The sequence below is a fragment of the Podarcis tiliguerta genome, assembly GCF_965153285.1.
Source record: "Podarcis tiliguerta genome assembly, chromosome: 7".
Lineage (NCBI taxonomy): Eukaryota > Metazoa > Chordata > Lepidosauria > Squamata > Lacertidae > Podarcis > Podarcis tiliguerta.
This window is the reverse complement of record NC_139540.1, coordinates 36,300,913-36,326,674: the sequence shown is the minus strand read 5'-3', so window position 1 is coordinate 36,326,674 and position 25,762 is coordinate 36,300,913. Positions and strand designations below refer to the sequence as shown.

Sequence of the window (25,762 nt, the reverse complement as noted above, 5' to 3'; positions counted from 1 at the left end):
CAATGAAGTGCTTTACTTCTCCAGAAGACAAATATACTTGTCCATGGATATCCCACAATGTCCTACTGTAATTCGCTGGCACAACTGACTTCTGAGCATGCAGCAGGCCCTCCTCTCCTGTCACCTCCAGAGCATATTCTGTGGGGACGCAGGGGAAGAAAGGAAACAAGTCCTGTTGTACCAGTGAAACTCTGCTGGCACAGGATTGGACACAACCCTAGAAGTTCTAGGAGATCCAAGTAAACAAATCGGTGATGTAAGTAATGATAGAAGTGCTTCTGTATTTGACTGGAAATTGTAAATGTATTTATTTTCAAGTGTTGCACAATACAGAACAACTCTAGATATTTAATGAAGGGGCACAGTCTGGAAGTCTGCCCAACATATATAGCAGAAAGTAGTAATGTCAGTCTAATCATAAACTAATTGTTGCAAATAATTAAATTTTCTCTCAGATTTATATTTTATCATAACATTTAAATTCCAGGAAGTTAACACATTTGGTTATGAAAACATAGGCCCTGTGAAGGAGCCATGTTTCCTGCATGAGAATGAGGCATGGAGAGCTTTGGGCTTGTTTACTTCCCTCTGCTTATTCATGCACCAGAAGCTAACCACAGTTCCCTATGATGTCTGAATTTGGGAAAGTGAGCTTTGTTTAAAACTTGAATTGAGAACAAGCCAGAGTCTATAACCATGATTTTACCTTGGCTTGATCTTAGCTCATAATTTTAGCAAATGACAGTTCCCCAAGTTTGAACATCATGAGGAAATGTGGATAGTTTAAAATCAAAAGCATTAAATTTCATCCAAAAGAAAGAAGGAGGGAAGGAAGACAGAATAAAGAGAGAGAAATGGGGAGCCTGAGGTTCACTGTGGTTCAGCATCCAAGCAGGAAACATTTCTTCCAACTATGTGTGAACTAGATTGGACACAGACATGCTTGCATCTCATACAACCCTTAGAGATCATCATATAACTATTGACGACAGGTAGGATATTCATTATAATATTGTAATATTTCCATCAAGACTTGACTATAGGTTATGAAATGCTATGGAGATTAGGATTTGATCTGCTTTATTTTAATTTTTTTGGCATGCACATGGATTGCAACACATTCATGCCAGCTGTATCTAGAAGTCCCAGAACATGCACTGTAGTTTTATTTTTCACCCAAACATTTTAATGTGGAACATTGCAATATGAATTATCACTTTTAACAGACTTTGTACAGATTTGTGTAATAAAATTTCTGGCATGTGTAGAATTGATACTTAGGGAGGGGGGAGGGGGAAAGGAAAGAGGAGAGAGGGAAATCAATGTATACTGTCAACCAATGGCTTACATTTGAATCTTGAAAAACATTTTGTGATTGTTACTGGCACTTTAATCTCTTCTTTCAAACACCAGCTCCATCCTAGTCAAACATATTAGCCTTGAAAGCTATCATTATCTCTGCCTCTAGCAGACAATCTATATCTGAACAGTTGTACACATAAAACTCTAACTACTTCTTGGCTGTATCGCTTCTGATCCAGCTGTTTTGCTGAATAGCAGTTGGTGAATGAAGAACTCGAATATGGGCAGCCCTGAGGCCTTATTTGCTAATGTTAGTCACCAGCTGCTGCTTTCTGTGGTGTTAGCAGGAAAGGCCTGGAAGTGTGCCAGATGCAGCAAGAACAAGGAGAAGTGAGGCATCTCTGAAGCCCTTCCATTTAGCCCGGCCTGTTATCGTTTGACCCTGAACGCTGGAGAGAGTTTTCCTCAAGGCTACTGAAATGCATTGCAGGAGTTAAAGTGTGACTAGCGCTTATACTGTACAATTACTCAACAGAGTATTCCCACCCTCCCAGCACTTATCTACAGGGCCTTTTGGATACATTGCAGTGGCACATTATCATAGCATTTAAAAAAAAAAATTGAAATGAGGCAAAGTTAGAGCTGAGTTTTGTTAAAATAGATTGCTGAAATTGTAATCCACACATTAACACCTCCACATCCTGTTTCCTGCAATTACAAAACAGTACAGGTAGAGAATGTGTTTGTGTGGAACTTCAGGCCCCAGGCATCTCTGTCTGGCCACCTCTCCAGCCACAACTCCTTCTCTCAGGCCATTCTCCCTGTGGGCCCTGCCCTGCATTCTTACGTGGCATTTCTGTCTGGCTGGAATGTGTCAGTGAACACTGATAATGCTTCTTCTTTTCCTGGATGAAGGGCAGTGTGTGTGCAGGTAGAAAGAAGCCTACTGTACAACGGTAAAATTAGCAGTATCCAGCCACTTTTGCTTATTGCCCTACCCACCACTAGCACCTAGTTAGAAAACTACCCACGGCTGGTATCTGTGCAGTTGAAACATAGCACCATAGTGAACTAGAAGGAAAAAGGAGCTTGCATGTAGAGGAAGAAGAAGACCACATTGTGTAAGAAATGGGTAAGACAGCTATTGGGGCAGCGAGTGAGGCAGTTTGTTAATAGGTTCAACCTAGTAATGCTGATAAGTGATCAAATATGGAAAGAAATAGTGGCAGCAAATCTCTATGGCAGTATTTGTTTGGGGCTGCAGTTAGCTGTTCTTAATTTACAGAAATATGTGAAAATGTCTTATACTGAGTTGGGTCAATGGTCAACCTAATTCAGTATAGTCTTCATTGACCGGCAGCAGCTCTTCAAGGTTTCCCAGTTCTACCTGAAGATTCCAGAGATTGTTTGCATGCAAAGCGCATGATCTACGACTGGGCCTTTGCCCGACCAATTGTTCCCATTGAACAAACTGACTGAATCAAGAAGAAAGCATAGAACTAAACAAGGATCAGGTAAGTATGAATTGTAAAGAACTGTGGCTTTAATGACATTAGTTATTAGAGCACAGAACAACCAAAGTTGTTCTTTTGATTTAGATCGCAGTAATAATGCTTACATGAATCATAATACCTTGATTCCAAAGAAAATGGCTTTCCCACCCCTTCTTCCTTACTGCACGTCTCTGCAAATGCTCAAACGCCACTGCCAATTGTTGGGAGACATTCTTGAACAAAGTGAGAGGGAGTGTTGAGCTTCAATGGAAGGAGTAAATTGGTGGAAATTTGGGAGTACATCTTGTGTGAATTCAGGAACCTTTCCATTTCCACAAGGCATCCAAGTTAGAGGTGGGTAATGTTTGGGGCAATTTGTCAGGAACCTCACATCAATTGTGTGTGGGACCAAAACGGGCTGTTGGTGAGGCTAGAACTAAAAATGGACACTTTTTCAACACCTTCTTTCTCACTTTTCTTCTTTACCCAGCAGCTGCCAGGGAGGAACAGATGGCTCTTGTCATGAGGTCTGAGCTGACCACTTGCAGAGGGCTTCTGAATTTGGTCAAGGACCACATAAAATAAGGCTAAGGGCCACAGGTCGCCCACCCCGCTATACATGCTAGCTGAAGCAAGATGGAAATTAACCCCAAAGCCAAGGGAAAAGACAGATGTAATATAAAAACAGAGCTCACAGCAAATTCTTCAGCTGCCATGTTAGTCCAGTTTCGCAGCTGAAATAAAAGACATGCCTGTGATTAGTTTTGCTCTTCTGTATTCTCCAGGTGAGCTATCCATCCTTTAAAGTTTTTAAGTGCTACATAAGCATTCCTTTAAAAATCCATTTGTTCACTCCTTATTAACTTTTAAAAGTTGCATGGATGGCTAGTGGCAGGATGTGGTAGGACAGTTTTCAGTAATAACAACAGGGAATCTCACTGTTCAGCACTGAGCACAGCAAGCTTCTTAAAACAGGCATCCCTACCTCCCACCCAGACCTTGACAAAGAGGTCATATGGGCCAAATGCAACAAAGGAACTTCCACTGCTCTAAGAATGTCATGTTTTCACCCAAGGCTTGAAATATTTCTCCAGATCAACAGTCCTCTTGTATCGAGGAAAACACTTTTTTGAAGGCCTCACAAACCTGCCTGTGCATTTTAGTCACAGCAGTAATGATTGAAATCTGTAGCTGAATTTTGAATGGATTGCAATAGAATAATTCAAAAGGATTAAATAAAAAAGTGATCTGAATATGATAATTAAAGATGACCATGACAGGTGCAAAATATACCCTTAATACAGGAAATATTCATAGATGTGTGAAAGGAGTTAGTGATTTACTGATAAAGTTTAAGTAACAAAAGATGTACATTGCCTGGATCTCTGGTTTATAGCATGTTGCAGTTTAAATAACCTCAACTGCTTCAGGCTAGAATCAAAATATAATTTGATGAGAAACTAATCTTATTCTTAAGTAACTGAAATTATAAGGCTTAAAATAAATTTCTCAGTAATAAAAAACCCAAGAAAAAATAACATTCAATTATTGGTTTCTACTATTAACATTGGGTAATGCTCTCTTGAAGGAAGCCATCTTGTCTTTTACCATATCAGCTCTTGTAAGTGACCGTAAGCTTCTTTAAAACAATTAAATACTCAAATGTTAACAGCAGGTTTTTAGAGCATGATCATGTAATGACACAAATGTACTAGCGTAACATTTCTTGGTACACACTTAATTTTGTGAATATTAACATTCTCTTCTACTTGATGTGTTAATAACCTTTTGAGTCACACAGGGCCAAGGTCTCAAAACTAATCATAAAAAACACACTGACTGCTATTCACTCTAATATAATAACCCTTTATTTAAAACAACCTCCAATAAATTTCATTATAAGAAGTTATTAAAAGGGTTAAAACCTATTAAATGTCAAAGAATTTGCCTGACTCAAACTTCCAATAAAGGAAGAAAATAGGCTTTCTTTCTGAATTATTTAAATCTTTACTGACTGTGCACTGAACCATTAAATTAGAAAAGTGTTATTAGAAGTGTTCTCTGGTTTTTATAAAAGTTGCAGCCTGGAATGTATCAAGCCACAGCCTTTAACCTGACTAGTTAAAGAAATAGGTTTTTAATCCCAAATACATGGTTTTCCTTGATATATAAAAAGAGGTCATAATTAAAAGTCTGGCCTGCAAGCTGAAGATAATAAAAGTATTATTACAGGAGCATACATGTTCATTTAGTATATTCTTCATGCATGCTTCCATTTTAATTTGGACAGATGCCTTTAATTTAGTTTCATCTTTCAGGGTCCACTCATTTGGACCCTCTTAGCAATCAATAAAACTTCTAATTGTGACTCATTTTGAAGAATTAATGGGGAATCTTAGAAAAACCAAACCCAGTGCATCCTAATTCTAATAGGTTAATATTTTAATACGTGAGCCTATATACTAGCATACTTGCCTTTATCGACACTTTACACTTAATTATAACTTAAGCCTGAATCACAGGTGAAAAGGGAAGTTCTGATTTCATATTTTAAAATCACTTTCCTAGAACTCCTAAGCCAGCAGCATATTGCATTATAACACCAAATCAGGTATCCTTCATATATGCTAGAGCTGCTTCATTCAACAGTCCAAGTATTTAAAGGCTTGGCACCATGTCAGAAGGACCAGTCATGCAGCCCCATTGAACCATTGCCTATGGTTCAATATGATGATACAATGGAAAAGACATTGGTCCTACCGCATAGTACCAGGCCTTTCAATGTTATTGCGTGTTCAGACCCAGATAGGTAAAGGTACCCCTGCCCGTACGGGCCAGTCTTGACAGACTCTAGGGTTGTGCGCCCATCTCACTTAAGAGGCCGGTGGACAGCGCTGTCCGGAGACACTTCCGGGTCACGTGGCCAGCATGACAAAGCCGCATCTGGCGAGCCAGCGCACGGAAACGCCATTTACCTTCCCGCCAGTAAGCGGTCCCTATTTATCTACTTGCACCCGGAGGTGCTTTCGAACTGCTAGGTTGGCAGGCGCTAGGACCGAGCAATGGGAGCGCACCCCACCGCAGGGATTCAAACCGCCAACCTTTCGATTGGCAAGCCCTAGGCGCTGAGGCTTTTACCCACAGCGCCACCCGCGTCCCATTTGACTCAAATTTTAGTTTTGTTTTTTTGGCAGGAATTTAGGCCACAACTTTATTGATTATAGGAAGTGAGTGGTTGCATAGGCTCTGGTTCGACTAGCTCCCTGCATCCTTGCAGGCAGCGCTGATCCAGGGCACCAGCATAGGTCAGCCAAGGGTGAACTCCTGGGTAGACGAAAAGCCAGGAACAGACTATGTTCACTCTCTAGATGCTCCCCTGGACTCAGGCACAGGCACAATCCCCTCTCGGGGGTTGACCAAACCAAGTTGAGTCCCTGGATTCCTTTAATGGAATACCCTTCACATAGGGATGGCGATACCATTCTCCCATCCCTATCACCTGAACCAGTGCCTATCCACAACTTACAAGTTGTGACGATTTGCTATGCGGCAGGTAAAAGCCAAATGGCACCAGCCAATCAGCCAAGTGGGGAAAATTCCTGCCGTGCCCCTGTCCCAACGACAGACGACACATGACGGCATAGCAAGGTCAATTGCAAAAAATGCCCTAAAAGTAGGGAGAGGTGGGCAGGTGTTCCGAATGCACGAGCCGAAAGAGGAAGCTCTGGGTCATGTGCATGGGTATATATAGGTCCCTCGATCCGTTTGGACCCATTGGCCAGATTAAACCCAACATCAATGGACCTACCAATCGGGTGTTGTGGCTATCCAATCTTACCCACCCACAACACAGGAGTTCGGTCTCCAGGTCTCACTGCAACACGTGCCCACTTTTAGGAAGGACACGATCTGCAACAACGGGGGTGAAACCATAGAGAAGTACAGTAACTCTGAAGCACCTCCTATAGTATGAAGATGCATTTCATTAAATACTTGAGAAGAAAACATATGCAAGGCCATTTTGCTTTTTATTTTAAGCAAGTTATCAAACAATTTAAAGCTAAATGGCCTAATAAGTGAAGTTTCTTTCTTAAATGTATCGATTTAGGAGTACTGGTTATTTCATTCATCAACATTCCACTGTCTAGTGAGGTGGTGGGAAATTAGGGGCACTATAAGACTTCAGAGTCATCAAGGGGATTTATGATTAACTATATAACATTCTATAATTAAACTACATAAAAATATTACAGATATTATTACATGTAACAATACTAAGGTAATTGCATTTCCTCCCAGAAAACAGTGCTCAAATACTTATGAGCAATAACAATACCCTAAATGTCTTAAGTTGCAATCCTATACTTGCTTACCTAGTAGTAATTCCCTCTGAATTCAGTGGAACTTGCTTCTGAGTAGACACGCATATGACTGTGCTGATATTAATAAGAATAGCAGCAATTTAAATATTCTGACTATGACTTTTTATGGCAAAATGAACAAGCTACCCAGCATCCCAGTCAAATGTTGTGCCTTTGTCAATTTCATATATGTATAAGGCAAGACACTTCTAGTAAGTGATAAAAAATGGGTTTTGCTCTGGGGACTAAAGTGGTTTAATGATATGCTAATAAGTCTCTCTTTCTCCTGTATTGTATTATTTACAACTTTGTCTTATTAATATCTGCAGGATAATAATGTGACTGCAGTTTGCCACCCCAAGCACTGTATATTTAAAAACAGGAAAACTTAATGATTTGGTTTTGCTGTATTTGGAAAAGAAATGGCCACAGACTTCAAAGAATAGAGGGAAATCTTGGCATATCTCATTAAACAAGAGGATATGAAGACATTAGGTTATTTCATACGCATTTGCTATACACACACACACACACACACACACTATAATTATGAGGCAAATAGAGATTCTTATTATCATTGTCATCTTGCTGACATTTTACAAATGACCCAACGTCTCAGAAAGAATGTACCCATTTCCAATTAACTGGTATTGTGTTGAAACCAGTTTTGTAGCACTTCCTTCATCCTCTTGCACCCCCTACAGTAAAATCAACCATTCTTAAGATAAAACACCTCTCCTCTTTATATGTACTGCCAAAGCCTAGCCCTGTGAACTACAACTGGAGAAATCTAACAAAAAACTAGCAGAAATATTCTACCCATCATGTGGATAAGATGTGCTTTAGTTTTAAAGTGAGACTGGGGTACGGACAATGAGTTCTGAAAGAGGAGCAAGAAAAATAAGAGGTTGCAGAATAAAATAATTTGAAGCTTCAATGGCTGGGGACAGAACAAAGAGGGAATAAAAGACAAGTAGTTTGGAACAGGAGAGTAAGCCAATGTGAAAAGGTTTGATTTCAGAATGAAGCACTGAAAGATCTGCATTATTAAAATAAAAACAGCTATTAGTTACATAATTGACAAAAATCAATACACAAGGCCAAACACAGATTACTTATTCATTATGTGAGAGGAAAACCAGGATTAAGCTTGCAAAGCGGCCCCATACCTCAGTGAATGTGAAATAAATAAATAAATCAGTGGCTTTTTGAGCCAGTTTTGGATATGGGGTAGGGAGAGAATCCCTTTCAAGCCTCATAATGAGCAAACGGTATCACCAGAGCAACTTGTTTACAGTTAGCAATGTCTAGCTAACATCAACACTGCCAATGTGTTTCAATGTAAGTCTCTATCAACAGGACACATAGACCAATATTCCCCACAAATGCTCATTGACAGAGTCCAACAAGGAAACGACCCACATATAGACATATACCATATTTTTTGCACCATAACACTCACTTTTTTCCTCCTAGAAAGTAAGGGGAAATGTCTGTGCGTGTTATGGAGCGAATGCCTGCGGGTGGTGGTGGTGGGGGATCTGCTGCAGTCGTGAGCAGAGGATCCATGGTTCCCCTTCCTTCCCTCCTCTGTGGTTACAAAGCATGGATCCACATGGATCCTCAGGATTTTTGCATTGGGCTGCTCCAAACTCACTGTCAGATCACATGTCTGTGGCCACAGCATGAACCACAAAAATCATATATCCACTATTTCGTTTAGAATTTTTTTTTCTTGTTTTCCTCCTCTAAAAACTACTTGCGTGTTATGGTCTGGTGCGTGTTATAGAGCGAAAAATATGGTATATCCTCAAGATTCTCATTCACAGCTTACAGCAGTTGGGAACTCCATGAACATTCCATAACCAAACCAGCAATGGCAATTCTCCCATGCAAGAACACAGGCTTGATTACCAGAACAGCAGCCATTTAAGGGCAAGTTCAAATCTTTGCTATTTGGCCCTCCCACTTACTTATCACCCCCACTTTCCCCTTGGAGAAAAATGGTAAAATTTATTGCGAGAGCAGCTTAAGGCTTCGACCAATGGGGCTTACTTCTGAGCAGATATGTATAGGATCACATTGTAAAACAGATAAAACAGCCCATGGCGATCTAAAACAACTTATCTAATCTCAAGTGACATTTATGCCTGTCTTAAGAAAAAAAATATACTTGGCTCATTCAATGACTCTCTGAAAGGAAATGTATCAAAGCAATTCAGAGTAAAAATAAAGCAAGGAATGTCAACCTTCGGTAAGCTATTTAAGAACAACACTAGAATTGAATATATAGGTTAAAATAATAAAACAAAGAATACACTAACATACTTAGAAAACACACTTCAGTCTAGAGTGCCCTTTATACTACATACATGGCTCTGCTTCTAAATCTTAATTCTCAGTTTTGAAAAGCTGCTCACTCCTGGGCTTATCTATATGGAAAGGTATCCCTGTTTCTAGGGTGCAACCCACAGTAATGTTGTGTGGTGATTCTCTTCACATCACAGTGTACTTATTTCAACCCAAACACAACCAATGTTTCCTAGGTGACAATGTAGGGAATCTAAACTGGGATCATATACATGCTTCCTGGCAAGAAGCTCTCAGAAGCCCCAAATGAGAATTCTGAAAAATTCAGCACGTCAGAAAGAAAGAGAGAGAAATCTCTTCATCTCATGTATCTATTTATTCAATGGTTGATGCTTAATCTTCTTGCATGATAGGTAAAGGTCTTAATCCCTTCTTGACATCCCTTGCTGTAGTTTCCTTGCTTGGCTACTTCTTCTGCTCCAATATTTATGCAGCATCTCCTTTCCTGCAGTACTTCTTCAACCTCTTTCTTAATACTTTGTTCACTCATTTTTTCCTAATAAGTCCAGCCATGTAATTTGATACCTGTCAAAGACAACCAGTAATTGCAACGTAATATGCAGTTCTAGCCCTGTTCCAGGAGTAACAATTCCCATCACTGCAGTATCTCATTTTACTCTTGCTATGCTAAGTCAGAATCTGAAAGAATCTGTCCCCACCCATGCTCTGCCCTCAGGTGCAGTTTCTAAGGGGAAATGCAGTGATGTGCCATTTCAGATGAATGCACCACTCCCCTTTTGCCTTAAAAAGCTTATACAGTATCTAGTATTTCCAAAGATTTTTAAATCCTTAACATTTTCTGCATGTCCATTCTCTTCAGACCAAACTTGCCATCTGGTACTCTGCAATGGTTTATTAAAGCAGATCTTGAACGCCACACCACCCTCAGCTTCACCTTGGGCCCCTAAGAATCACTAGAAGTAATAAATCTGTGTTGCTGTGCAACAAAAGCAAGGCAAGAAATTTGTCTTTTATTCAGAGGTTGGACCCCTGAACCCTTTGAAACGCTACAATTCTGTGTCATTTAAAAAGAACATTGTATAGTTCAGCAAGAAGCCATCACTTATACATTATAAATCTCTACAGGTCTAAGTAGTATTGATGGGGTTCCAGGTTGATGTAAAACTGAAACAGTTGTATTAAAACTTCTACAGTTGCTTAATGATCAAAAAGATTAAATCATTATCCTTCAATTTTCCTGAAGAAGGGCCACAGAATATATGATATGCATGCAGAAGGTCCCTCGTTCACTGTGACAGTTGCAAGATGTCAGGATGGTAGGTAGCACAAAAAAGAGTACTCTGAAACAAGAGTAGAAATGTTCTACAATGCTTTCAGTCTGATGCCCAATTTGCTGCTTCACCCTGCAACAATGAATTTGCTTCACAATTGCTCTAGTATACCACATTTTGTAGCATTTTGTGTACACATTATATAACTGCAGGTTGTTTTCTTCCACAGCATCTGTGAAACTGTAACACCGGCTAATTAACTTGTGAACACTTGCCAAATCTGATCTTGCTCTTCATGTTATATATCAAAAGTCTAACATCACTGAACTGTGCACTGATTAAGAAATCAAATTATTTTTCTTTTCTGCTTCCCAACATTATTGTGCTTTTTGAAGCTGCATCATTCTGGTATTTCCTCCGCATGACAGATGATGTGATACTATAAGTATAGCTTTTGTAGTTGTGGAAGAGTCATAGTAACAGATACGTAACAAAGAAAGTAATATTTAATTCCATTTATCTCAAAGGTCAGAGCTGGAGAAATGTAACCCACTAGTTATCTTCAAGATGCAATGGGCCAGTTTTAACTAATGAGTCCCGCTAGCAGAAGCCACTGCAAGGACTTCTGCTAGCAGAATGGGACTTTCCCCTCTCTCCTTCCCCATGCCCCCATCTTCCACAGATTGTCTCAGGGTGGTTGGGAAAACCTCCAGAACAGAGTGCAGGGAGAGGAGGGAGAGGACACTATTCCATCTGGCAAGCTGAAATGTTTGCACTGACAGAAAAATTTCTATAGCACTATGTTGCATTCCTCCCAATAGGTTTGATGTGCATAATGAGTGGTTTATTTTTTTTCCCTGGGCAGATCTATAAATCCAGGAGAGATACTTTTGTAGGCTAACACATTTTATTCCCTGTGAGCATGAACACTGCATCAACTTATGATGTTTCCTTACATCTCTCAGCTGAATAATAGCAGCAGACCATTTCTCTAACAAGTCTTGGCCTATGGAGCAGTTCATAAAGGGTAATCCTGCTGCCTCTTCTGTACAAATAACTTTAAGTCACACAAATATCTTAATGTGTGGTAAGGACTGGGTGCATCTGCAACTACCAAGACAGCCACATAACAGGAGGTTCACCTGTTAACAGGTCAACTTTATGCATGCCACAGTCAGAAAATGCCATTTGCACATGGACATAAGAATAGCCCTGCTGGATCAAACCAAAAGTACCGGTATATCTAGTCTACCATTCAGTTTTCACAGGGGTTAACCAGATCCCTATAGGAAGCCCCTAAGGCAACACATGAACAGCACTCCCCATTCATGCTCCTAAGCAACTTGTATTCAGTGGTCTCTGTTGCTGGAGGCAATGCCAGCAGCTGCTAATAATCCTACCATCTACAAAGCTGTCTAACCCTTTTAAAGCTGTCTAGATTGGTGGCCACCATGATATCTTGTGGTAGCTAATCCCATAGTTTTACGATTCACTGTTGCAAAAAGCACTTCTTATTATCTGTGTTGAATCTCCCAATGTTCAAGTTATTTGGTGAACCTTGTTTTTTTTTTTTAGTATTATGAGAAATGGCAAAAAAAAACCAAAAAAAAAGTCTATCTATTTTCTCCACACAACGCATGATCTCCCTTTACAGAATTTCAAAAATACTAGGGCTGTGGATGATTCTACAAACTAACTTCACTGGGCTTTTGTTCTCTGGTGGCCTCTGGATGATGCCAGAGAAAATCACAGCACTTTGGGGTAAGTGGATGTGTTTGAAATGTGATGAGGTGGCTGAGTGGGCTTTCAATCCACTCCCACCATTTTTAAAGCTTCAAACACGGAGAAGTTACTGTGCTCAGCATCTGGCTGCTCACTGCTTTCAAAGTGTTAGGAATGTTGCTGGGAACCACAGTAAACCACAACTGTCTCCTGTTCAGGTTGGTCCGGGTCCCTTGCTCATCAGAATGGAAATTCCATTTCTTTCAGTGTCTGTGTGGATTTTTTAAAGGAAAAATACCAAGCAATTTGCATGCAGGTTTTGTTTGGGGAGAGAAAACCTTAAAATGTGGTTTGAGGGCTTCTGTGGTTCATTGTGTGTGTGAGAGAGATAAAATCTATCTATCTATCTATCATCTATCTATCTATCTATCATCTATCATCTATCTATCTATCATGTATCTATCATCTATCTATCATCTATCTCACTGTTCTAAAGATTATTTAGAACCAGAGCATCAGCATTCTAGTGCAAAAACCACAGATGAAACGAAGACCCTACAGCTCATACTTTGCCTACAAAAGCCAAGAAGAAGAAACATGTCTTTAACAACCAATGCAATACAGCTAGAAGGGGGCCACACATACTTTGTGCAGCAAGGTATTCCACAATATTGGTGCAGCCACTTGTTACTGCCACTGTATCTCCAACATAGGTGGGACACAAGGAAGGTCTTCTGACCTTAGGGAGCACTGACCTCTTGAGGCACTGGTTCAGAACCCCCAGTAGCTTACTGGTATATAAAAAAAGAGGGACAGATATAGTGGGTGGCACTAAGTAACAAACAAAAATAATAATGTGGAATCCATGCAGAGTAATATGTCCACAACCATAGTTACACAATCACCTGCTGCTAGTGAATACAGACAGCAATTACAATTCTGCAGATGGCTGTAGGATTCAGATCCATCTGTATTTACATCCCATATCTAGGTGTGATCACTTTCAAGTAGTAAACGAAAGAGTCAAATGGAGCACACAGAAAAGTTCTAGAATGCTGTTCCAATGCCAGTATTTTTATCTTTAGGTAAAGGGACCCCTGACCATTAGGTCCAGTTGTGGCTGACTCTGGGGTTGCGGCACTCATCTCGCTTTATTGGCCGAGGGAGCCGGCGTACAGCATCTGGGTCATGTGGCCAGCATGACTAAGCCGCTTCTGGCAAACCAAAGCAGCGCACGGAAACACTGTTTACCTTCCCGCCAGAGCGGTACCTATTTATCTACTTGCACTTTGACATGTTTTTGAACTGCTAGGTGGGCAGGAGCAGGGGAGCAATGGGAGCTCACCCCATCATAGGGATTCAAACCGCCGACCTTCTGATTGGCAAGCCCTAGGCTCTGTGGTTTAACCCACAGCGCCACCAGCATCCCATTTTTATCTTTAGTAGATTACAAATCTGTTTCCTTGAGGGAAACAAGCCACCAAAACACTGACTGACTGAATCCCCACCCACCAAAGATGTAGGTTATTCTGTAAATCTCAGAGGCAGAACTAATGTTTTTATTCGCTTCCAGAGGCACTGTTCACATACAGAGCCGAGAACATTTTATCACCGACTGCATAAAAGACAAGTCTGATATATTTATTAATTTAATTGGAGAAAGCATGAATTTTGCATAATTAAATCTCGGAACTCTACTGCAGAATACACTCTAATTGCTAACTATAACTTGGAAAGTAGTCTGAGTTGTTCATCTTTGAAGTGCTATAAAGGGCCAGAAATTGTAATCATGGGAATAAGAAAACTGATGGAGTCTTAAAATGACAAGATTGGCATGATTTATAATTGGTTTGTTTCTACTTAATCTACATTAATGTAAACAATAAATCTTCACTCACACCAAGATTGTGTGAATCTTCATTTATCTTTTATGACAAGAGAGCAAAAGGGGATAGCTTAATGAATGGAAAGCAGCAATGAGGTCATGTTTAAAAGCTATGCAGGTCAAATGTCTGACATTTTGGAACACTGGAAAGCAAGCAACACGGTAATAACTATTTTGGTCTAGTCACTGAGGTTTATTTGTGACATTCCAAAGGGACGAAGAAGAAGAAGAAGAAGAAGAAGAAGAAGAAGAAGAAGAAGAAGAAGAAGAAGAAGTTGAATAAGTAGTTAACTGTATTCTGAACAGTAGGTAAGGACAACTGAAAGGAACATTTGACAATCCATTTATTCCAACAGCTACAGAAAACACAGCCCACAGGTAAACTCACAATAAACATTGGGAAAACACCACAGAAGATTTCATACACGAGAAGTACTTACTTTAATGACTTTGTTTGAAATTACAAATCTATATGATCAACAGCATTGATAGGAAACAAAATGCTAGGAAACAAAATGCTTTATTTTGTGTCTGCATTGATTCTTTCTCTCTCTCTTTTTCCTGCCGAAATGGAAGACCTCTGTCATCTAACAGTATTGCTCATAGATCAAGAAAGCTGGCCAGAGTCATTAATAACAAAAGTAAACTGATCAGGCAGTCCAACAAGATTTGACAATGGCTTTTTGTCAAAGTAGATACTAATCTGTTGATGCCTGTGAAGTTCATTACAGCAGTAATAAATCAACCACTGGTAGCTTCATAAATGTTCAGACATAATGGGGGAGGCTTGCTGCAGGCGAGAAAGCTTGTTAGTTCATTTTTTTCTAGTTTCTAATTGTAGTTGTTTCTTTTAGTCCCAAGCACCTCACTGGAGTGGTGAAATCTGACCAAACCAGAGTTGGAAACATGTTCTGTTCTAACAATTTCACGTATAAAGGAAATCAAACTATATATACACTCTAATCAAATCTGCTGAGGGGAAGCCACCTTGCATTTAAACACGCTTTTCACGGACTTTAAATATATATGATTATTTTTTAAAAATGTACGTGGAAGATAGGTATGCACAGTTTCCAGAGTCATATCCAAATTAGCTGATGCCTATTGCAGCAAAGCGGGTCATAATTCAAGAAGTGAGGCTCACTGGAGTTTTTTCACCATTCTGGAAAGCATGAAATGTTAAAATGACCAATAAAACCAGTATGATCGGAGATCATAATGGGACACACAGACACTCAGTATCTGTATCTTGAACAATGACAGCTTTACCCTTGCAAAATAGGTAAATACATAATAAATAAATAAATAATTCCTGCACCACCAACCATGTGTGAGAGAGAAAGGAACCACACAGCTGCACAATTAATATTTATTAAGAAAAAGTAGAGATAATCTGTGGTCCTCCAGAGGTTGGTGTGTTCCTGCTCTCATCAGCCCCAGTCAGCATTGCCAACAGTCATGGAATATGGAATCCACAACATCTGGAGGGGCAAAGGTTCTCCATCCATAGTATAAAGCATAAGATAACTAAACCAGGAAGAGAGATTTTAAAAACCTTCCTGACACATGTAAGGGTACCTTAGGGGATTGTTAAGAACTTTCTCCAGTTTTAATAATAATAATAATAATAAGAAGAAGAAGAAGAAGAAGAAGAAGAAGAAGAAGTTTATTTATACCCATCCTCCCAGCCAAAACAGGGCTCAGAGCAGCTAACATCAAATGTATAACACATTAACATAAAATCATACAATCTGTTAAAATACATCCTAAAATCCGATCAGGATCAGAATAAAATCCAATCAGATGGCAACCCACAAAATGGGGTTGGGGACCTTAAATGCTCATCATTTAAGGTGCAAAATAAGAGAGAAAACAACCTTTTCTTCAATGACCTCTATATTATTGAGCAAAAGTCTGTCTCTTCCTTTATTTTCTACTTTATAACAGAATATTCTTATTGTGTTCATCCTCTGAAGAAAATGTACCCTTGGAACAAGACAGGAAGCTTTTTCTTTTTCTTTCTTTTTTTTTAAAAAAAACCTCATACCAACTTATACAGGCCAGTTTTTCTCAACTTGCTTCCCTCCAGCTGTTTCAGAACTACAGCTTCCAATGGATGTACCAGATGGGGGTTGTAGTTCAAAACACCTGGAGGGTACCAGGTTGGGGAAAGGCAGTTTAGACAGTTTTTGGTTTATAGAGATAATTACTAATCCTGCACCTGTGCAGTTTTACACATCATACTTTTTTTCTTGCTTATAATACTGTCTCCAATCATCTGTACACCACCTTCATGATCATTGGCTAAGCAAATTGTTAAATTGCAGAGATCAAGTGTTGCTCTGTGATTATACCTGCAGCCAAAAACTGCATACTGTAACTATGGTTACACTTTGAAAAAGGGACCTATTAGAAGTATGCAAAACTTTTCTTTTGTTGTGTTGGTAAATATGTGAACAAATCCATCTATGTCACATGAAGCCTAACCCTAAGTAAGTATACACGGAACTGAGTTTCACTGACCTCAATGACACCTACTTCCAAACAAGTTTGATTATTTTAGCAGTGTCTTAAGCAATATCCGCTTACCTCTTAGATATTTTGACTGTGCATTTTAATATGTTGTGCGCTGTGACACTGTTAGGGGATGGCCCAGTGAGGCCTGAGCAATGGGTCTCTTCTGCTGGGTTCCAAGTTTCTTGCCATTTCCTCCATTTTCTTAAAAAAATAAGCTTTTTAAAAATACTTTGCTTGTAGGGTGGCTCCACATTGCCACAAAATGCAGTGCCAGCAAGATCGGCATGCACCATCTTCTCAGAGGCCCACAAGTTTATCAATTCCATATGAATTAGTATTTGCAAATTATGCGCAAATTTGTGTAATAGCTCTGGACACTGATTCTTTTAAGTTTCTAGCAATGCCACTGGCAGTACGTGTTTGGGAATAAGTTTAGTTTGAGGCAGGAAATAATTTTTTCGCTGCCCCCTTCTCCATGCCTCTCTCTTTGCCTCTGTTACTCTCTGAATGTTGAAGGTACAGTATTAATGTAAATAGATAACAGACCATTGCTCCATCTAGCTCAGTACTGTCTATACTGACCCTTGATTGTCAGTAGCTCTTTAGGGTGTCAGACAGAGAGCTCCTCCCAGCCCTACCTGGAGATGTTGGGGGTTGAACCTGTGGTCTTCTGCTTACAAGGCAGCTGCTCTACCACTAGGCTACAGTCCTCAATAAATAATGTTACAGTATACATTCATTTCTAAAAATACCTAGGTACAAGGGATTCCGTAAGAACACAGGAAACAATCTAGTATCAGGTTAGGCAAATGTTCCTCAACCTTGAGCCCCCCAGATGTTGTTCAGACTGCAATTTCCATCAGTCCTGCCTATTGGCTAAGCTGTCTGGGGATGGTTGGAGTTGTATCCCAACATCTGGAGAACCAAGATTGAAGAACACTGGGCTAGTAGTTAGAACACCAGTACTATCTGCTCTGACTTGTAATAGCTCTCCAGGATCATTGAACCTGGAACCTTGTGTGTGCAAAACATGTGCCACTGGGTTATGATCAGTGGCGAAGGAAGAGGAGTACGGGGGGAGTGCACCACCCCCAGCAGCGCAATTCCGGTGGGGTGCCATCGTGGCTTCCCCCCACCTGCGCTGGGTGCCACGCACATGTGGCTGGCGTGCCATGCTCCCAGGATGCTCACCACGCCCCTGTGGGCAGCGCGCCACACCCCCGGGACGTATTAAGAAATTATTTTTGTAGTGTTTGTTTGTTATTGGCCATGTCGAACATGATTTTGTTGTGTATAGGAGCCATACAAAAAAAATGAATGAATGATGAATGGATGAACAGTATCTGTGTTAGTATCTATGGGAGACTTGGAACCTGAAAGAGGACCATGCTTTCTGCTTTAAGTGCTATACATTTACCTGGAAATAAAGGTAACTGGTTTCAGTGAAATTTACTTCTCTCAAAGTGTGGTTTGGTTCTAAGGCTCAGAATTCAGTCCTGCATCCGATTATGAATTTTTCAGTCTTAAAGGGTGAAAAACAGCAGGTTCTCTGCCCTTGAATACTTTGCTTTTTTTCCTGGTGATGTAGTTATGTGAACCAGATGCTGCAAGGTATGCTCCCTTAAGTTCCTGCTACATAATAAGTATTTTTTTCAACATTATTTATAAAGGTTATTTCCTGATCTGCCTTATTTGGCACACAACTCCCATGTCTTTGCAATATAGTGTAGATTCTATTGCAACTCCTTTAGTTACAGCGCATGATAATTAACAACACAAGAGACAAATAAAGATTTGGTTCAACAGCATGCTGCATACTGTCATGTTGTTACTATATTATCTGTTTTGGCAGACCCATTGTTTAAATTTGGCTGTGGGTAGTGTTTATGTATCTTTGATTCCATCTATTAGGATGAATGTTTGAGAAATACTTACAATCACATTTAGCTATTTCTTTACACATTTTTATCTACCATATGTCTCATTCTGACTGTACACTCCAGAATGGTATTTCTAGCCAATTCTTTAAAAGACTTGGCTTTGATAAATAGAATAAATGAAACAAAAGGCATAAAATGTTTTGCTGAAATCAAAGCATTCAAACAGCTTGGTCACTTGGTTTGCAAACAGCAACAATAAATAACCATGTGGACAAAAAAAAATAATCCAGCGATTTCTGATCTTGTATTCATGGTTTCTAAGTCATGTAGAAGTCAAAGTAACCCAAAGAGCCCCTGGCCCCATATCTATGAATCAAAACCGTATGCAACCAGGAAGCCGTTTAAAAGCTACTCTTCAGAAGAACATACCCATCATATTATATATATGCATTGTCAAATGGTAAAGTACCGGAAAACAAGCCACATCATTTTAAATGAGGTGTTCTAATTTAAACTTTGTTTTTGCTATGCAGGTTTTCCCATACAAAGTCTTATGCCTTTCCAAGAAAGATTCAAGAATGCAATGAAACACAACAAGTAATAAATAATGTTATGGTTAGCAAAGCATTGGAATCTTCAGAAAAAATGTTATGAACATCTGTCTTCTGTAAAGGGGAAAAACAATGAAATAGCAAATTAGTGTGAAATGACTTCATCTAGAAGCAGTATTATTAATAAACTAGAGCTGACAGAATAATCTTCTTGTAACACCTTAAATACTAATAACATAATAAATTATCTGTTTAAATGGAATATTTTGTTTGCAATCAGTATCAATCTGTTGCATTGATCCACAAAGTTAATAAAAGGTTCAGTACTAAATTACAACACCTCAGCATGTAACCTAATGAAGAACTGTTTCAAAATGGTTTAAAATAAATCACACGCACTTTACCTGTCCTTTATAATGTGACATAAGACTAAACAATTTCCACTATGAAAGACTGCAATCCTATTCCTTTTCCCTTCCTGCTGAATTCATTGGAACTTAATTCTGAATGTATATGCATAGGAAAGCACAGTAAAGAACTTAAAAAAGTTAGAAACAGGATCTGCCAGCAATTAAAGTGTGTTACAGTTATCTGTTAAAGTATTTTTTTATTGAATATTGTTAACCAAACTGTCCAATAAGGCAATCCAAGCCTCCTCCAGACAACAATAGGATGTGACAGCCTGGTGGAGCCACCACCTCGTTCACAGCCCCATTGCTCATGTCAGCCAGGTTGGAAGCTGGGGGAAGGCAAACCACTATGTCTGCCTGGAGGTGGCGTGGCCGACTCTGGGGTTGCGGCGCTCATCTCACTTTATTGGCCGAGGGATATAATTTAGTCATGTGGCCAGCATGACTACGCCCCTTCTGGCAAACCAGAGCAGCGCACGGAAACGCCGTCTACCTTCCCGCCGGAGCAGTACCTATTTATCTACTTGCACTTTGACATGCTTTCAAACTGCTAGGTTAGCAGGAGCAGGGACCAAGCAATGGGAGCTCACTCCGTTGCGGGGATTCAAACTGCCGACCTTCTGATCGGCAAGTCCTAGGTTCTATAGTTTAACCCACAGTGCCACCCGCGTCCATAACAAGCAAATAAGTATGTACTATTACATGATTAAGATCTGTTGGAACCCTTGGGGAGAAATCCATCATATTGGACCAGAGAAAGACTATTTTGGACACTTAATGACAATAGAACCATAGAATTGTAGAGTTGGAAGGTACCCCCATCTAGTCCAACCCCCTGCAATGCAGGAATCTCAGCTGAAGCATCCCTGACAGATGGTCATCTACCTCTGCTTCAAAACTCCAAGGAAGGAGAGTCTATAACCTCCCAAGCGAGACCGTTCCACTGTCAAATAGCTCTTCAGTAATAACTGAAGAGTTACTTTTGGACTTTTTGAGTGGAAAAGGATGCCCAGCAGATTGAGAAAAAGTTAGACACTAACATAGCTAGAGTTTTCTGGAGTGCACACTTTGAATACTTTGAATATAATTAATTGGCATATCCTATTTCACTTCTTTTTTATTTCTTATCTTCTTTTTCTATGATCTTAAATTTTTTGCTTTCTCTCTATATTTATGCTTTGTTTTTTTGAAGTTTCCTATCGTGGATTAACGAAGATACACACAGGAAGGTGAAGGGCCCTGCGTGAGAGGCATGGTAGAGAGGATCTCCCAAGGTGGGAAGCTGGGGGAAGAGGAGGCAGCTCACAGGTGAGAGCTGGGAGGGTTCACTTTTCTGTGTGTGGAATAAGGATTAAGATGTAATTGTGACAGAAGGCCTAGTGTTTATTCTCTCTTCTTTATACTCTCCTCTTTCTTTTTCTTTATTCTCTGCTTATTCTTGCTTCTTTCCTATTTATCTTCTTTAGACTAGCTTCACTTTTATTGTGTCTTACACTGAAAATTCTTCATAGAAATGAAAGAAAGAAAGAAAGAAAGAAAGAAAGAAAGAAAGAAAGAAAGAAAACAATGTAATGTTTACTGGCAACTAAAGTCTGTATTCTCTGTTGTTGTTGTTTAGTCGTTTAGTCGTGTCCGACTCTTCATGACCCCATGGACCAGAGCATGCCAGGCAGTCCTGTCTTCCACTGCCTCCCGCAGTTTGGTCAAACTCATGCTGGTAGCTTCTCTACCCATGCTTATTAGCTTGCAATCCAAGGTCTAGACCCTGTACCTATAGTGATTCTATGAACTTTGTCAAGGAAGGAAAGGGGAGAAAAGGTGGAGCTCATGAGGCTATTGTAACTTTCTATGCCACTTGCTAAGGGCTGCTAGACTCCTAATACAGGCATAAACTCAATCCCAACTAGGAACTACAGGAAGAATACTTCTTCCCTATTCTAGGCCAGTACTGCCCACTTGCCACACACAGGATGACTCTATGGCTATTACAGAGAAATTTTCTGTTTGTGCCATGACTGCTACAGATGTTAGATAAACCAGATACAGGAAGGACAAACAATATAATTTAAAGATTATCCTTACATATAATCTAGTATAGGTGCAGCCAATGATGTTGAACTATAACTCCCTCATCCCTGCCTACTGGCCACTGGGGATTGGGAATTGTACCGCAACATCCAACAACATATGGGGGGCACTAGATTGGCTACTTGTATCCTAATAAAATGCTTAAAAGAAAGCTGTTCATATTTTATATGCTATGATTTACTAGCAATAGCTAAAACAAAGCCTATCTACCAGATGTCATATCCTCTCTCACACACACACATTTCTCCAATACTTATGGAAATTTAAGATAAAAATAAGCATTAAAGTAAACTGTAGACATGAATAATAGTCACAACTGTTTCTGTATTTCAGGCTTCTATAGAGACTGATGTACCATGTAACGAAGCAAAATCTGATTTTCCTCATGTCAAACCTACAACAGAACTGTTTGCCTTATTCACCACATATTGCCTACTATGTCAAACTTTGTCCCTCAAAGAAAAATCTAAAAGTTTACTTTTGTTGCTACTTAATGTCACTCTTAATTAGAAATAAGTAATTGCATGCCCAATATAAGATTTTATTTCTTACTTCAAAGAAGCTACCTAGAATTGTGCGGTGTCTTTACTTTGAAGAAAATGTCTTTTATCACTTATTTTAGTACAACACATTAAAATCAAATATCTCCTGTAGCAAAATGATTCAAGTCTCTGGAACTCAAATAATTTTCTAATAAAAAATGCATGAGACAAATAAATGCACTTTATGTTCCACAAGAAAAGGCAGTTTCAACAGGCTAATGCTCAGAGAAAATTCATTTTATCAACCAGCCATTTCATTCTGTGGTGCTGTTACAAGCTCTTTCCTGTTGCTAGGCAACCATAATTCATAGTACCTTTTAATGGATACTCTGCTTCTGCTGAGAACATTAAGGTGAAGAGAATAAATGCCTTGGGTGAATCTTGAAATCTTTCATTATGCATGTCATTCTATTTTTGTAATGCTATAATGCTGAAATGTTTCTGTGGCAGGCAACTGAGTTGTGGTAATTGCATATTCCACTCATATATGTTTTGTAAGCAGAGCAGCACGTACTTGTCTAAAATGAGGTATTTCAAACGTGATTGAAATAGGACTTTTCTACTACTAAGGGTAGTAAATAAGCCCCCACAAAAGAGGAGGGGAGAGTATGTCTAGAGTAAGTCTTCAAATTTCCAGTAAGGATCATATAACATAAACTGAAAATAATCAGAAGCTTAGGATTTATTACAAGGGTGCAAGAAAGTACAAAATGTAACACACAAACACAAAACTATTCTACTGTACTTGGCTGTTTGGTCATTCCTCTCTCTTCTTGTGTCTCTTTCCTGCCTAGATTTAGTATTGCTCAGACTAATAAATGGTACAGTAAGATCAGCCATATCATTGCCTATTTGGACCCGTATAAATTTGTCAAATTCAAAGCCAGGATCCAAAGATCTGTTCATCTAGTTCACAGCACATTGATGCATGCTAAACAGCTTTGTGATGTGGCAACGAGGAGTGGGCAGCTGTTGTTTAAAGAAAAAGGTGAAGTCAAGAATCCTAGTGACTAAACTCAAGGCCTTTCATAAGCCTAAAGTAGCTTTACAGAACCTGGTTTATAGAACATACCGGCTTGTCTGGGCAGTGGATAATGACTGAAAGTGAATAGGGAAAATATTTCCAGCTCAGATACATGGAGCTGCCTCATACCAAATTGCTGGTTTATTAGCTTCGTACACAGACTGACAATGGCTTTTGAGTCCTTCCCACTTAAACAGCTTTGGATCGAGTGTATCCTGCACTGGCTCTCATAACACCCTGTTTCAAGGCTTTCTACTTGCACCTGCCAGCGAGGAACTGGTCAGTGGGTCTGCCATCCATTTGCCAGGAAGTCAGCTGAGCCAGGAGAGTTGGGCAGAAGTACTCATCTGCCTAATCCACCCCCTGGACTTGTTGGGATGGTGGTGGTTGGATCACCATGTTAAGCTCTACACAACTAGGCTGGCAATTGGACACTCATTGATATTTCTGTTTGTGCTGGGACCTTTTTGGAGCAACAATGTCTTCCCCTCTATGACATATTTCCATGCATTCTTTAGCTCTGACTATTGGCTTGTTCCCTTTCCTCTGGAATCCCTGGTGCAACTCCTGCTCCTGGTTTGTGGCTCCTGGCTGAACTTCGAGTGTTGTGTATGGTCTGTTATGGCATAAGCACATGCAACATGAGCCATAGTCTCCCTGGTAACCTGTGATTCGATGGAACTGCCAACACTTCATTTCAGATCTCCTTTCACCAAGGAGTAGTAACTAGTTACCCTTTCACGAGCTATTTTATGCCTTAACATTGCAGGTCCTATTACATGACCCATGGTGAAAGTAAAGCCAGAGAAAGCAGGGCACATAAATTAAATACCTGCCTTCATTTTAATTCTTTTTATATATGCTAAAAGCAAACAACAGGTGGCTCATCTGGCCAAACATTACAGCTGTACCATAGATCATTTAAATACGCCTCAAAATCATGAATCTTGCAGAATGGGATGGCTTGACATGTTGTTTTCAGTCTCCACTCTCCATCTGTACATTGTGGGTGCTTGCTTGATGAGAATGCTTGTTTGAACTGGATGAAATGAAATAAATGACCAGGATCCGAAGAACTGAGCAATTACCTCTATATGCTGAAGAATGAACTACAGGCAACTCCCCATTTACACAGGAGTTACCTTCCAAGGCACCATGTGTTTAAGTGAAATTGCATATATTTCGAGCACCATTGAAAATATCTGCAAACACTCCATTCTGCCCACACTACTCCCTTGGCAACATTTTTCAGATGTTTTTGCGACTTTTTGGGTCACTTCTGGGTTTGGTGTGATGCACATATGCATAGTCACGCACATATTGAAAACACATAAATAGGGGCTTGCCTGTATTTGCTAGATAGTTTTAATTGATGATGATAATTATTATTATTATTACTGATCCCCGGGACTTCCTATGGGAAGCTAGCAGGATATTTACGCAACAGCAATCTCCCTACTTTGCTCCTCAGCAATTAGTATTCAAAGGCACAGTGTTTAGTGCTGGTCTTTCATAGGTAGCAGTTCCCCATCAAATGAATGCAGAGGGCAGGGGAAAGGAGGCACAAAGAAGCTGAAGCTGGTGAAAAGACTAAGCAGGTTAAGGATGCAGACCAACAAATAAAGCATGTGTGGCTAAAGCTTTATTTTTTTCCCCCTTGATGCACCCACTCAGAATTAAGATTGAAATGCCATTCCAGTTGGCTTCTACATGTTGAATCATGGGGTACCATCTTATCCTTCACCCCAGGCAGCAAAATGTATTATACTAGGCCTGCTCTCTCTTCTTCCCACATATACTAACTTTTCTTAAGAAATGTATGTGGTGATCCAGAAATGAGATGTCTATATCAGTCCTTTGGATCAAATTCTCCACTGTATAGTCTCTATAACACAAACCCACAGAAAAAAATAGGTTTGTATTTATTCAGAAGGCAAGATATATAGAGCTACAACTCAATCAGTTCTTTTCTATAAAGAACATCAGTAAAGAACAGGAATATAAGTGAAAAGGGGAACCCAGCAAGAGACATTGCCTTAGCATTTCTGAAATGTGAGCTCTCTTGCTCAGTGTGTGTGCGTGTGTGTGCGCGCGCGCGTTTTCTCCAAAGTATCCTTCACTGAGTGATATTAAATGATTTCCTAAGTTGAGCCCTAACTGCTATTTTTTCCTTTCAAAGAATCCTATTACTCTTGAGTGAAACAGATTTAATAGCAAATTGGATAGAACCTACTATTTGCAAAATAAATCCAGAACATTAATTCTACATCAAGAGAATTCAACATTTCATTTCGTTTGTTTTGCATGTTCCACTGTAAGGGTCAAAAGGATCTAATGTAGACATGCTATATTTTCAAGTGCATTGTGAGGCAGGCAGAGAGGGAG

General features: G+C 39.7%; 1 protein-coding gene across 3 annotated transcripts in view; it reads right to left on the bottom strand.

Annotated features, from left to right (window-relative positions):
* Positions 1-25,762, bottom strand: part of TOX (thymocyte selection associated high mobility group box) — a 182,797-nt gene that overhangs the window by 38,957 nt on the left and 118,078 nt on the right. For 2 of the 3 annotated variants that reach the window (XM_083451149.1, XM_083451151.1), the window contains exon 4: positions 3,491-3,529. The exons of the other annotated variant lie outside the window; for it this stretch is intronic. In XM_083451149.1, coding sequence (XP_083307275.1) covers positions 3,491-3,529 — 39 coding nt within the window. The remainder of the gene's footprint in view (positions 1-3,490; positions 3,530-25,762) is intronic. 3 annotated transcript variants of the gene reach the window in all.